A 13,592-nucleotide genomic window follows, 5' to 3' on the forward strand; every position below is an offset into this window, starting at 1 on the left:
ACAGTACACAGCTTTTCCCCATGCACAGCTGTATCTAGCAGGACAAAGGACGTAATTTGTCTCTGCTGCATTTCTGTAACCCCCAGTGACTGGACAGTAGAAGGAGAAGCAGCAGACTGATGAGATGATCTCTCTGTCACTCTACACCAGTGGTTCTCAACTCCAGTCCTCAGGACCCACTAACAGGCCAGGTTTTATTTATTACCTTGGGGAGGTGCAGACCAGAAATATTGCAATCACTGAGCAGCAAATTATATCACCTGTGATGTATTTCAGTTATCTTGCAAACCTGGCCTGTTAGTGGGCCCTGAGGACAGGAGTTGAGAACCACTGCTCTACACACTCCTCCTATCAGCATGTTCCTCGTTAGCACATGGCCACTTTAGCATATATGACTGGCTTTTTGGGTTGCTTCTTCCTCTCCCATTCTGATCTCTGCTACATAGGGGATTGTAAGAGGCTAATACTAAGTCGATTTCATGAACTTACACTGTTTTTATTGTAAAGAGCTGAAGAAACTGTTGGCACTATAAAAAATAGTGTATTATAATAATATTAATGGAAATGATAGCATAGGAAAAACCCTTACTGTAGTTGTTTGAGCGGAAGCACCGTTTGACCCCGGGAATAGATGGGTCAAAGCAGCATCCTCTGTCATGGCATTCCTTGGAACTAATTCCTGGATATCCGCACTCTATTCTGTCAGCGGGACTCACCGAGCACTGAGCCTTATCTATGAAGAAAAATTGAAAGATATTATTTGTGAAATAGCAATTAATAATTTTTACAAGATGCACATGTTGTTGGCGCTGATGAGGAACTATGAGGAAATTTTCCTCCAAATGTGTGACTTAAAGAATAAATACACTTTTAGCCTCTTTGCCCAGACCTAAACTATCCCACCCTCCCTCAGATGAGATCCATGAGAGCGCATGTAAAGAGGTGCTTACTTGGTAGAATGTTTTTGCTGTTAAGCTGCATTTTTGTAAGTTTACCTTTAAGTCTTATGCCCTGTACACACGGTCGGACTTTCCGACGGAAAATGTGCGATCAGAGCTTGTTGTCGGAAATTCCGACCGTGTGTGGGCTCCATCGGAATTTCCGACACACAAAGTTTGAGAGCTGTCTATAAAATTTTCTAACAACAAAATCCGATCGCGTGAATTCCGATCGTGTGTAGACAATTCCGACACACAAAGTGCCACGCATGCTCGGAATCAAGCAGAAGAGCAGCACTGGATATTGAACTTCATTTTTCTCGGGTCGTCGTACGTGTTGTACGTCACCGCGTTCTTGACGTTCGGAATTTCCGACCAACTTTGTGCGACCATGTGTATGCAAGACAAGTTTGAGCCAACATCCGTTGGAAAACATTCCGATGGATTTTGTTGTCGGAATGTCTGATTGTGTGTACAGGGCATAAGTGTGTGCAAGTAGGAGGTTAATATGTTTTGTGAAATGGTTTCCCCTGTATGTGTGTCACTTCCCATTTAGTAGGGTGATACTTCATGGTTTCCACTTAGTGAATGGGTCTCCCATACCCCCAACTTTCTGAAATGGGAATGAGGGACACATATTAGCAAAAGTATGTAGGCATAGGACACACGTCCTACCACGCCCCCCTTAAAGGAGAATTGTAAAAAACAAAAATGATTGGTTAAACTCACAAGTGCTTTTTGCCACTACTATTCCTTTATATTGGCTTTTGGTATTTACAAATGCAGCAATTTAGAAACTGGATGAAAAGTTTAGCACTGGGAAACACTTTTTGAAAGATAAATAGTGCATTTTTTATACAACTATATAGATCAGGCCAAAATGAGAGACACATGAGGAGGAATGAGGGACAGAGGGACATTGTTCCAAATCAGGGACAGTCCCTCGAAATCAGGGACAGTTGGGAGCTATGGTCTCCATATTGGAGCCCCCTGCGGTACAAGGCCTGCCTCTGGACTAAGCCACAAAGTGCAAGGCCTTGCTGCGTGAAATACAGTGGCTTCCCTGTGCAGTTAATGGTGGAACATGATGACATGGTAAATTGTAAAGATGTATGGCAAGGGGGTGGAATTAAGTATATACTAAGTGTTACTTTCTCAAAATGCTATGAAGTCATGTGTCGGGACAAGTAGGAACACACCATATCATCAGCTGAAGTAGTGAAGTGGAAGACACGGTCCTTCAGGAAGGGTGTGATGCTGTAAGTGAATTGTGGCATTAGAGCTGAAAGTGCAAGTGACACCCCAAATTTACTGAAGTGTTTGAAGCAGCTGTCGTCATACTCCAGAGTGGCCCCTAGGGGGCGAGGTTCAGGGGGCTTTTATGTGTGGTGCAGCATCGTGTGGCGGCAATAATTCACACAGTCAAGTGCAAATAAAGAACTTGTATTAAAATATTGCAACAACAATTCACAAAAAAACCAAGAGGGAAGACTGCCCAACTGGGTACACTCACGGTTCCCAACAATGTGATAAGAGCAGATATCAGCCAAACTGACAGCTCCTGTAAAGAGGGCTGAATGCAGCCTGGCTGCCTCATGCCCAATTGGGAAAATGTCCACAAAAGTTATAAACCCTACGCATTCCATCCTCGCCAGGAACCTCTCCCTACCGCTAGTTCTGTCCCTAAAAGTTGGGATTCCTTTCCCTACGCTACCCACTTACACAAAGCACACCAAGCCTGTAAGCCAGGGCCAGGAATAGACTCTGCTAGATCCAAAATGGATACCAGAGTCACATGGGGTGGCAACCGCCAACCGGATAGCCCATGTGACTCTGGCGTCCATGTTGGATCAAACAGAGTCTATTCCTGGCCCTGTGATTCCAGGAAACAATAAAGGAACCATGTTCCTCTTGACTTCCTCTCCAGCTGCAAAACACCTGCGGTGGAGAAGTTAGACTGCACTTGTCTACAGGCTACAGCTGGCCTGAACTTCTCACACACGGACTCCAGAATTTGGTAAAAAACTCCCTCTCCTGGCTGCACATGCACATTATAGGCCCTTGGGTGTCTATGGGACCATCTCCTTGGTGGGAGATGAAAGTAGATTAGCCCCATAAAGGTGGAGCTGTAATGTGCAGGCTCAACCAAAAAGCCTTTCACCCCTGCTCTCTAGCTCCCTCATCACCTATTTTTATGCTCAGGACTTTCTCTTCTTCTGAAACTCCCTACACCAGTCTCTATCTATTGCTCTACCTTTAAATGATCTCTGAAAACTCACCTCTTTAGGGAAGACTATCCTATCTCAGAGCTAAATTTTATTTTCTCCAACTGATCCCCCCATAGGTATCTCTTTCTATCACTTGCCCTTCCATTTTAGGTTGCATGTATAGGAATACCCCTTACTGTAATTGTTGGGGAAGAAGCACCATTTGACCCCGGGAATAGATGGGTCAAAGCAGCATCCTCTGGATTGGCATTCTTGGGAACTAATTCCTGGATATCCACAGTCTGTTCTGTCAGCTGGACTCACCGAGCACTGAGCTTTATCTATGAAGAATAATTGAAAATATTATTTTTGAAATAACAATTTATATTTGTTTACATGTTTCACTTAAAAGTTTTCGGTGCTATGAGGAACTCATTACTGTAACCAAACGACTTAAAGTGGGAGTAAACTCTCATGTATGATTTTTACCTATAGGGTAGCCTATAATAAGGCTTACCTATAGGTACTGTAAATATCTCACCATTTAGGAGATACTGTATTTACCTTAGATGCAGGCGGCAACGTCACCGGCGTATGCACTCTGAAGGAATGGTATACCCATGCCCATCAGTGCAGCTCCACCTGTGCCCATCAGTGCAGCCTCACCTGTGCCCATCAGTGCAGCCTCACCTGTGCCCAATGTAGCGTGACCTGTGCCCAATGCAGCCTCACCTGTGCAGAGGAAGAGGTGAGCCGTCCGGATCAGCAGAGAGCAGGATTGCCTGCTGTAATAGCTTTCATTTAAATTTCCCGTGTTCCCGGGGGTCACCATCACATAGCCCCACCTCTTGGCTTGACACCTTTGATGATGCCACATGTCCTGCATTGGACCGGTGTTCTGTCTATCAAAGGCGCGGAACACAGGTAATTCTAATGAAAGCTATTACAGCGGGCAATCCCACTCTCTGCTGATCCAGACAGCCCGCCTCTTCCTCTCCTCTCTCTTCCCCAGGCTGGGAGAACGTGCCGGCGGTGCTCGCCCTCCCCCCTCCCCATCCCTGCTCTGAGGCAGCCCCATGCTCGCCAACAGCCATTTTCCACTTGCAAAATGCAAGTATGCGAGTGGAAAATTTGAGGCCTGACTTAAACTGCCCAGGACCTGATTTCCTTTTTATTTGGATGCAGTTTACTGCCGCTTTAAAGAGGAATTGCACTTTCAGACAGAGTGTACGTTTTAAACACAAGATAATGGCACTACAACCCAATCATGCAATCCGGGCCAACAAGAGCTCTCTATTTCCACTCACTGTGCCTGACTTCCGGTCTCCACCCTGCAACACAAGAGTCCTTCCATGTAGGTAAAGTCAGCAACCAGGTGAGGATGAATAAGATGTCTCTTTATTTTGTCCAAGGAGTACACAAGTCCCAAACAGTGCCAACACTAACGCGTTTCAGCCTATCAAGGCCTTACTCATAGCTCAACTATGAACTATGAGAACAGCCTTGTTAGGCTGAAACTCATTAATCTTGGCTCTGTTTGGAGCATGTGTACTTCTTGGATGAAATCAAAAGACATTGTATTGACCCTCACCTGGTTGCCGACTTTACCTTTATGGAAAGAGTGCACTTTTTGGCCCTAAGCAATCCGACCCTCATTCATATAGCACATGATCACTGTATGACTAGGGATGAGCCGAACACCCCCCGGTTCGGTTCGCACCAGAACCTGCGAACGGACCGAAAGTTCGCACGAACGTTAGAACCCCATTGACGTCTATGGGACTCGAACGTTCGAAATCAAAAGTGCTCATTTTAAAGGCTAATTTGCATGGTATTGTCCTAAAAAGGGTTTGGGGACCCGGGTCCTACCCCAGGGGACATGTATCAATGCAAAAAAAACTTTTAAAAACGGCCGTTTTTTCGGGAGCAGTGATTTTAATGATGCTTAAAGTAAAAAAAAAAAGTGAAATATTCCTTTAAATATCGTACCTGGGGGGTGTCTATAGTATGCCTGTAAAGTGACGCGTGTTTCCCGTGTTTAGAACAGTCCCTGCACCAAATGTCATTTTTAAAGGAAAAAATCTAATTTAAAACTGCTTGCGGGTTTAATGTAATGTCGGGTCCTGGCAATATGGATGAAAATCAGTGAGACAAACGGCATGGGTACCCCCCAGTCCATTACCAGGCCCTTTGGGTCTTGTATGGATATTAAGGGGAACCCCGCACCCAAATTAAAATAAGGAAAGGTGTGGGGCCACCAGGCCCTATATACTCTGAACAGCAGTATACAGGCTGTAGGTTTGTTGTTAAGTAGAATCTCTTTGTAATTTTGAACGGGTACATTTTTAACGTGTTTAGCTCCAGCCAAAAAATCTTTTTTAAGCTTTTTGGAAAACATAGGGAAGGGTTATCACCCCTGTGACATTTGTTTTGCTGTCTTTCCTCCTCTTCAGAAGATTTCACCTCACTTTTTGTCCCAATGGATTGGAAAGCATCAGTGGAAAGGAGAAATGTTTTTCCCATATTAACTCTTACAGGAGAGAATTTCCCTTCCTAGGGGTAGATTTCACTTCCTGTTGTCTCCTTCCGTTTGCAAGTAGGAGTCGTTTGTAAGTTAGTTGTTTGAAAGTAGGGTCCTGCCCTATATACTCAGCAGAAATTTGGGCCTTAGGTGTTGCTGTGGCCACAACACTGTAAGCCCTCACAGGGCTCTGCTGTGAAATATTAGATCAAGAATTGTAATTACATGCCCCTGTTGAACAGGAGCTGAAAAATTAGGCCTTAGGCACTGGTGCTGGTGCCACAACACTGCAACCCCTCACAGACACTCTAGTTGGAATGCAGGAACGAGCCCTGCTGCAAAGTATTGCATCAAAAATTGTAATTACACGCCCCTGTTAAACAAGGGCTGAAAAATTGGGCCTTAGGCACTGGTGCTGGTGCCACAACACTGCAACCCCTCACAGACACTCTAGTTGGAATGCAGGAACGAGCCCTGCTGCAAAGTATTACATCAAAAATCGTAATTACACGCCCCTGTTAAACAGGGGCTGAAAAATTGTGCCTTAGGCACTGGTGGTGGCACCCAGAACCAAAAATGTTCTTACAAGCTATCAGCGTGATGATTGAGGAGGAAGAGGATAATTACTCAGGGATAGTCACTCAGCATCAGCATTGGCAGTCTTTGAAGGGATCTGAGATTTCAAAAAAAATTATTCGGTTACATCAGCATCAGGTGCTTGGTAGCTGGTGGTGATCCAAGACTCATTCATTTTTATGAAGGTCAGTCGATCGACCGAGTCAGTGGACAGACGCACCCTGTGATCGGTTACCACGCCTCCAGCAGCACTGAATGTGCGTTCCGAAAGAACGCTGGATGCAGGACAGGCCAGTAGCTCAATTGCATACTGTGCAAGCTCTGGCCAGTGATCCATCCTCAAGACCCAGTAACCCAGAGGATTTTCGGTGGGAAAGGTGTCCAAGTCTGATCTTGCCCCTAGGTATTCCTGCACCATGTAAAACAGACGCTGGCGATGGTTGCTGGAACCGATCATACCTTGGGGCTGCGGACCAAAAAATTGTCTGAACGCATCGGTCAGACGGCCACCTTCTCCACCGCTCCTTCTTTGACTAACCGAAGCCTCAGCAACACGTTGTCCAGAAACAGGAGTTTGTAACCTCCCAGTCTCTGGGAACGCGTTGCACAGACCTTTCTGCAAGGCCTCCCGAAGATGTTTCATCCTCTGCTCCCTCTGCGATGGCAAGATAAGGTCCACAACCTTACCCTTGTAACGTGGATCAAGGAGGGTTGCCAGCCAGTATTGGTCCTTCTCCTTGATACCACGAATACGAGGATCCTTACGCAGGCTTTGCAGGATCAGGGAGGCCATGCAGCGTAGGTTTGCTGAGGCATTCGGTCCGGAGTCCTCTGGGTCACTAAGGACGACATGGTCCGCAGCCACCTCCTCCCAGCCACGTACAAGTCCATGTGTTTCTTGGGACTGATCCCTTAAAGACTGCTGCTAATGCTGAGTGCCAGGCTCCACCTCCATACTGACACAATCTTCCTCCTCCTCCTCTTCCTCCTCGTCCTCTTCCTGTGTGATCGGCGGGCACGCAGGAACACTGTCTGGATAAAGGGGGCCTTGAGAGCTAAGGAAGTCCTCCTCTTCCTGCCTCTGTTCTGCCTCAAGTGCCCTGTCCATTATTCCACGCAGCGTGTGCTCCAACAGGTGGACAAGGGGGACAGTGTCACTGATGCATGCACTGTCACTGCTCACCATCCTCGTGGCCTCCTCAAATGGTGACAGGACAGTGCATGCATCCCTGATCATGGCCCACTGGCGTGGGGAAAAAAAAACAAGCTCCCCTGACCCTGTCCTGGTGCCATAGTCGCACAGGTACTCATTGATGGCCCTCTGCTGCGTGTGCAGCCGCTGCAGCATGGCCAACGTTGAGCTCCACCTGGTGGGCATGTCACAGATTAGGCGGTTCTTGGGCAGGTTAAACTCCTTTTGGAGGTCCGTCAGCCGAGCACTGGCATTATATGACCGGCGGAAATGCACACAGACTTTCCTGGCCTGCCTCAGGACATCCTGTAAGCCCGGGTACCTGCCCAAGAACCACTGCACCACCAAGTTAAGGACGTGAGCCAAACAGGGCACATGGGTCATTTGTCCCTGTCGGAGGGCAGAGAGGAGGTTGGTGCCATTGTCGCAAACCACCATTCCTGCCTTAAGTTGGCGTGGCGTCAACCACCTCTGAACCTGCCCCTGCAGAGCTGACAGAACCTCTGCCCCAGTGTGGCTCCTGTCCCCCAAGCACACCAGCTCAAGCACCGCATGGCATCTTTTGGCCTGTGTACTTGCGTAGCCCCTTGAACGACTATGGAGCACCGCTGGTTCCGAGGAAGAGGCCATGGAGGAAGAAGAAGAGGAGGGGGTGGAGGAGAGAGATGTGTCACATTCATTAGCATTTTGGAGGCGTGGTGGCGGAACAACCTCCAACACTACTGCACCTTGTCCTGCATCCTTCCCAGCTGCCAGCAGAGTCACCCAATGCGCCGTGAAACTTAGGTAACGTCCCTGTCCATGCCTGCTGGACCATGAGTCAGCGGTAATATGCACCTTACCGCTGACCGCCCTGTCCAGCGAGGCATGGACATTGCCTTCCACATGCTGGTAGAGAGCCGGAATTGCCTTCCGTGAGAAAAAGTGGCGTTTGGGTACCTGCCACTGAGGAACCGCACATTCCACAAACTCATGGAAGGGGGCAGAGTCTACCAACTGAAAAGGCAGCAGTTGAAGTGCTAGCAATTTTGCCAAGCTAGCATTCAACCGTTGGGCATGTGGATGGCTGGGAGAAAAACTTCTTTCGGCGGTGCAGCAGCTGGGGCAGGGAAATTTGCCTGGTACAATCTGACGTCGGTGTACCAAAATCAGATTGCCCACAAGTACGTGGCTGTGACACACCTAATTCTACACCTTCATTCCTCTCAGTGCAGGTCTCAGAGAGGACTGAAGATCTAGTGGGGTTGGAAATCTCAGCTGATGAGGAGCAAGCAGAGGTCCTCTTTGTTCTTTGGTGTGGGTCTTTTAGATACGCTTGCCAACGAACTGCATGGCAGGTCAACATATGTCTGGTCAAGCATGTGGTACCCAAGCGGGAGATGTTTTGGCCACGCGAGATACGCTTGAGACATATGTTGCAAATAGCAGCGGTGCGATCTGATGCACTCGTCTCAAAAAAGGCCCACACCAAAGAACTTTTTGAATAACGCGCAGAGACTGCAGCGCCCTGCACATGTGGAGCTTTGGGGTGTGATGCAGTCAATGTGCTGCCCTTAGGCTGGCCCCTGGAGGGCATCCTGCCTCGTTGGTGATGTGCCGCCTCCTCCTCCTCCTCCTCCTCCTCCTCCTCTCTCCTATCAGGCACCCACGTTGAGTCAGTGACCTCATCATCCCCTCCCTCCTCATCACTGGAGCAAACCTGGCAGTATGCTGCAGCAGGGGGAGCATGACTGCCAGATTGCTGTCCTTCTTGGGCACCCCCTCTGTCCGTGCTCGTGTTACTGCCTTCATCGAGCTCAGTATCATCATCAGAGCCTTCCAAACGCTGGGCATCCTCCTGGAGCATGTACCCAACACTGTGGTCAAACAGTTCGAGGGACTCCTCAGGAGGACATGGTGGGGCTAGGGAAGGAGTCACTGATGACATTGAGCCAAGGGAAGAGGCCGCTGCTTTGCCAGACAAAGTACCCTGGGCATGGGTGAGAGAGGATGAGGAGGATGAGGACGGCTTGGTCATCCACTCGACCAAGTCTTCCGCATGTTGCGGCTCAACATGGCCAGCTGCCGAAAAAAAGGCCAAGCGTGTCCCATGGCCACGTGCTGATGAGGATGCACCGTCTCCACGACCAGCACTAGACACAGAGCCTGCTTGCCCTCTCTTATTGGCTTGTGACTGTCTGCCTCTCCTTCTTGGCCTTCCAGACATACTAATGGCCTGTAGCTGCACTAAGCTGGGATATATATATATATATATATATATATATATATATATATATATATATATATGTACTGATACTGCAGCTAGCAAAATCAACTGCCTGCCTGTAGTATGAGAACACCACCAACCTTCTACAGGTAGCTTTAGCTGAACACTGTGAGGTGGACGCACCCCACTAACTTGTAGGTTTAGCTGAACACTGTGAGCAGGGCGCACCCCACTAACTTGTAGGTTTAGCAGAACACTGTGAGCAGGACGCACTGCACTAACTGTAAATAGTCTAGCTGCCTGACTGTGGTACTAATAGGATCAAAAGAACACCAGCAATTTTCTTTAAAATACTGTAACAAGACAAGCCTGCCTGTCAGTAAGAAGATAACAGAAACGGATCTAGCTGAACACTGTGAGCAGGACGCACCCCACTAGCTTGTAGGTTTAGCTGAACACTGTGAGGTGGACGCACCCCACTAACTTGTAGGTTTAGCTGAACACTGTGAGCAGGACGCACCCCACTAACTTGTAGGTTTAGCAGAACACTGTGAGCAGGACGCACTGCACTAACTGTAAATAGTCTAGCTGCCTGACTGTGGTACTAATAGGATCAAAAGAACACCAGCAATTTTCTTCAGGTAGCTGTATTTACTGTAACAAGACAAGCCTGCCTGTTAGTAAGAAGATAACAGAAACGGATCTAGTTGAACACTGTGAGCAGGACGCACCCCACTAGCTTGTAGGTTTAGCTGAACACTGTGAGGTGGACGCACCCCACTAACTTGTAGGTTTAGCTGAACACTGTGAGCAGGACGCACCCCACTTACTTGTAGGTTTAGCAGAACACTGTGGGCAGGACGCACTGCACTAACTGTAAATAGTCTAGCTGCCTGACTGTGGTACTAATAGGATCAAAAGAACACCAGTAATTTTCTTTAAAATACTGTAACAAGACAAGCCTGCCTGTCAGTAAGAAGATAACAGGAACGGATCTAGCTGAACACTGTGAGCAGGACGCACTGCACTAAATGTAAATAGTCTAGCTGCCTGACTGTGGTACTAATAGGATCAAAAGAACACCAGTAATTTTCTTCAAAATACTGTAACAAGACAAGCCTGCCTGTCAGTAGGAATATAACAGGAACGGATCTAGCTGAACACTGTGAGCAGGACGCACTGCACTAAATGTAAATAGTCTAGAAGATAACAGGAACGGATCTAGCTAAACTGAATACAGTGTATATATATATATATATATATATATATATATATATATATATATATATATGCAACACCTGGGATGCATATATATACACAATACACTTTAAGTGCAGCTAACTGACTGACTGTCCTGCCTAATCTAGCTAACTCAAATGAAATGACACTGTCTCTCTCTCTCTCTAAGCACACCGGAACACACTGCACAGGGCCGCCGTGCAGGCGGCCTTATATAGTGTGGGGCGTGTACTAAATCCCCTGAGCCATAATTGGCCAAAGCCTCCTTGGCTTTGGCCAATTATGGCTCTCTGTTAAGGCGGCGCTGTGATTGGCCAAGCATCCGGGTCATAGTGCATGCTTGGCCAATCATCAGCAAGCAATGCACTGCAATGCCGCAGTGAATTATGGGCCGTGACGCGCCACACGAATTTGGCGCGAACGGCACATATCGTTCGCAATTCGGCGAACGATCGAACAGCCGATGTTCGAGTCGAACATGGGTTCGACTCGAACACGAAGCTCATCCCTATGTATGACTGCCTCTTTGGGTTGCTTCTTTCTCTCCCAGTTCTGCTACGTAGAGGACTGTATTTATTGTAAAGAGCTGTGGAAATTGTTGGCACTATGAAATATTAAGAGGGCATTTGACACAGTATCCTGGCAATATATGCAATATTCATTACAAAAATGGGGTTTTGGACCCCACTTTTTAACATGGATCAAAGCATTATATGGGCGGCACAGTGGTGTGGTGGTAGCACTCTCGCCTAGCAGTAAGAAGGGTTGCTGTTTCGAATCCCAACCACGACACTACCTGCCTGGAGTTTGCATGTTCTCCCTGTGCCTGCGTGGGTTTCCTCCGGGTATTCTGGTTTCCTCCCACACTCCAAAGACATGCTGGTAGGTTAATTGGATCCTGTCTAAATTGTCCCTAGTATGTATGAATGTGAGTTAGGGACCTTAGATTGTAAGCTCCTTGATGGTAGGGACTGATGTGAATGTACAATGTATATGTAAAGCGCTGCGTAAATTGACGGCGCTATATAAGTACCTGAAATAAATAAAAATAAAATAGTGTATATTAATATAATATATAGTATAGTATATTAGTGTAATATTAATGAAAATGATAGAATAGGAATAACCCGTACTGCAAATCTTTTTGTGGAAGCACCATTTGACCCCAGGAATAGATGAGTTGAAGCAGCATCCTCTGGAAAGGCATTCCTTGGAACTAATTCCTGGATATCCGCAGTCTGTTCTGTCAGTCGGACTTACCGAGCACTGAGCCTTATCTATGAAGAATAATTGAAAATATTTTTGAAATAGCAATTAATAATGTTTACAGGATACACATAAAAGTTTTGGAGCTTATGAAAAACTATGAGATATTGTTCTTCAAATGTGTAACTTAAAGAATAAGCGCACTTTTAGACAAATTGCACCTATTTTTTTTGCCCCTTTGACCTGACCTAAATGATCTCACCCTCATTCTGCAGCTGGAGAGAAATTCAGGAGGAATCTGGTTTTCTTTATGGCCTTTCTGGGTCACTGGGGAAACAATCCGGTTGGATGCTGTTGCCCCACGTTACTCTGGCAGCCATCTTGGGGCAGGCAGAGCCTATTTTAGGCCCTGGCTCCCTAGTTAGGCTCTTTGTGCTAGTGGGTAATCCAGGGAAAGGAACCCCATCTGTTAGGGACAGAACTAGAAGTTGAGAAAGGTTCCTGACAAGGAGAGAAAGCGTCTCATCTCTTCGGGACATCTTCCCAATTGGGCATGAGATGGCCAGGCCGCATTCTGCCCCCCTCTGCAGATGCTGTCATTCCGGCAGGAACCCACTCTGTTCACGTTTCTGAAACTGTGAGTCCACCCGGTTGGGCAGTCTTTCCACCAGGTTTGCTGTGAACTGTTACTGCATTACTTCCATACAAGTTTATTATTGCACCTGACCGTGTGAATTATTGCTATCGCACAACACTGAACTCCATTTACACTTTGCGACAGTCGGTAGAATATGTCCTTTACAGCGGGCGTGGAAGGAGGACGGGGCTTCGGCATGGCTCCGCTAGGCTCAACATTAGCCCTAATACCAAAGTTCCATGGCGCTAACATTCCTCTGGCAGAGAAGAAGGAGAGACTGGAAAATGCCTCAAGCCTGTAACAGGTCCTGGCCCAGCTGGTGGCGGAGCTGGCTATTAAAGCCTTAAAGGACAATGTGGTGAAAGCACTGCGAGAGAAGGAACGGCTACTCTAGAACAGATTGTGTCATATTTGGAGGTCCTGTTCAGGGAGAAGCTACTGCTGTGGCAAATGTTCTTCCTAAGGAAACAGCAAGAGGATGAGAGCCTCACTATGAGCTGGTCATGCCAAACCTCTAGAGGTGCCTAGAAAAAAGGATGTCCGCGGCTGCGCTAACATCGCTGATTCAGACCAAAAAACTAAGGGACCAATTCATTGGTGGTCTGAAGGCAGGTCCAGTTCGGAGGGCCCTGCAGGAGAAAGATAAGGAGCAACCTACCACTTCCTTCCACAATGTGGTGGTGGATGCAGGTGCACAAGAACAAGAGGAAGTGGACACAACAATGGCAGTGGTCAAGAAATTTAAACTGGCATATCTCGAAGAGGAGGCCCTGGCACCTTCACCCCTGTCTGCCATGCAAACAGCCCTGACTAAACTGGCTCAGGATGTGGCTGTCTTGTAGCAGGAGGTAGCCACCTCTAAGAAGAATC

General features: G+C 47.3%; 1 protein-coding gene across 1 annotated transcript in view; it reads right to left on the reverse strand.

Annotated features, from left to right (window-relative positions):
• LOC141127726 (uncharacterized) overlaps positions 1 to 13,592 on the reverse strand; it is a 49,841-nt gene that overhangs the window by 11,418 nt on the left and 24,831 nt on the right. Inside the window, exons 6-8 of the mRNA XM_073614474.1 lie at positions 12,013 to 12,156; positions 3,343 to 3,486; positions 590 to 733 (exon numbers count right to left, since the gene is read on the reverse strand). Coding sequence (XP_073470575.1) covers positions 590 to 733; positions 3,343 to 3,486; positions 12,013 to 12,156 — 432 coding nt within the window. The remainder of the gene's footprint in view (positions 1 to 589; positions 734 to 3,342; positions 3,487 to 12,012; positions 12,157 to 13,592) is intronic.

This window comes from Aquarana catesbeiana, linkage group LG02, assembly GCF_042186555.1.
Source record: "Aquarana catesbeiana isolate 2022-GZ linkage group LG02, ASM4218655v1, whole genome shotgun sequence".
Taxonomy (NCBI): domain Eukaryota; kingdom Metazoa; phylum Chordata; class Amphibia; order Anura; family Ranidae; genus Aquarana; species Aquarana catesbeiana.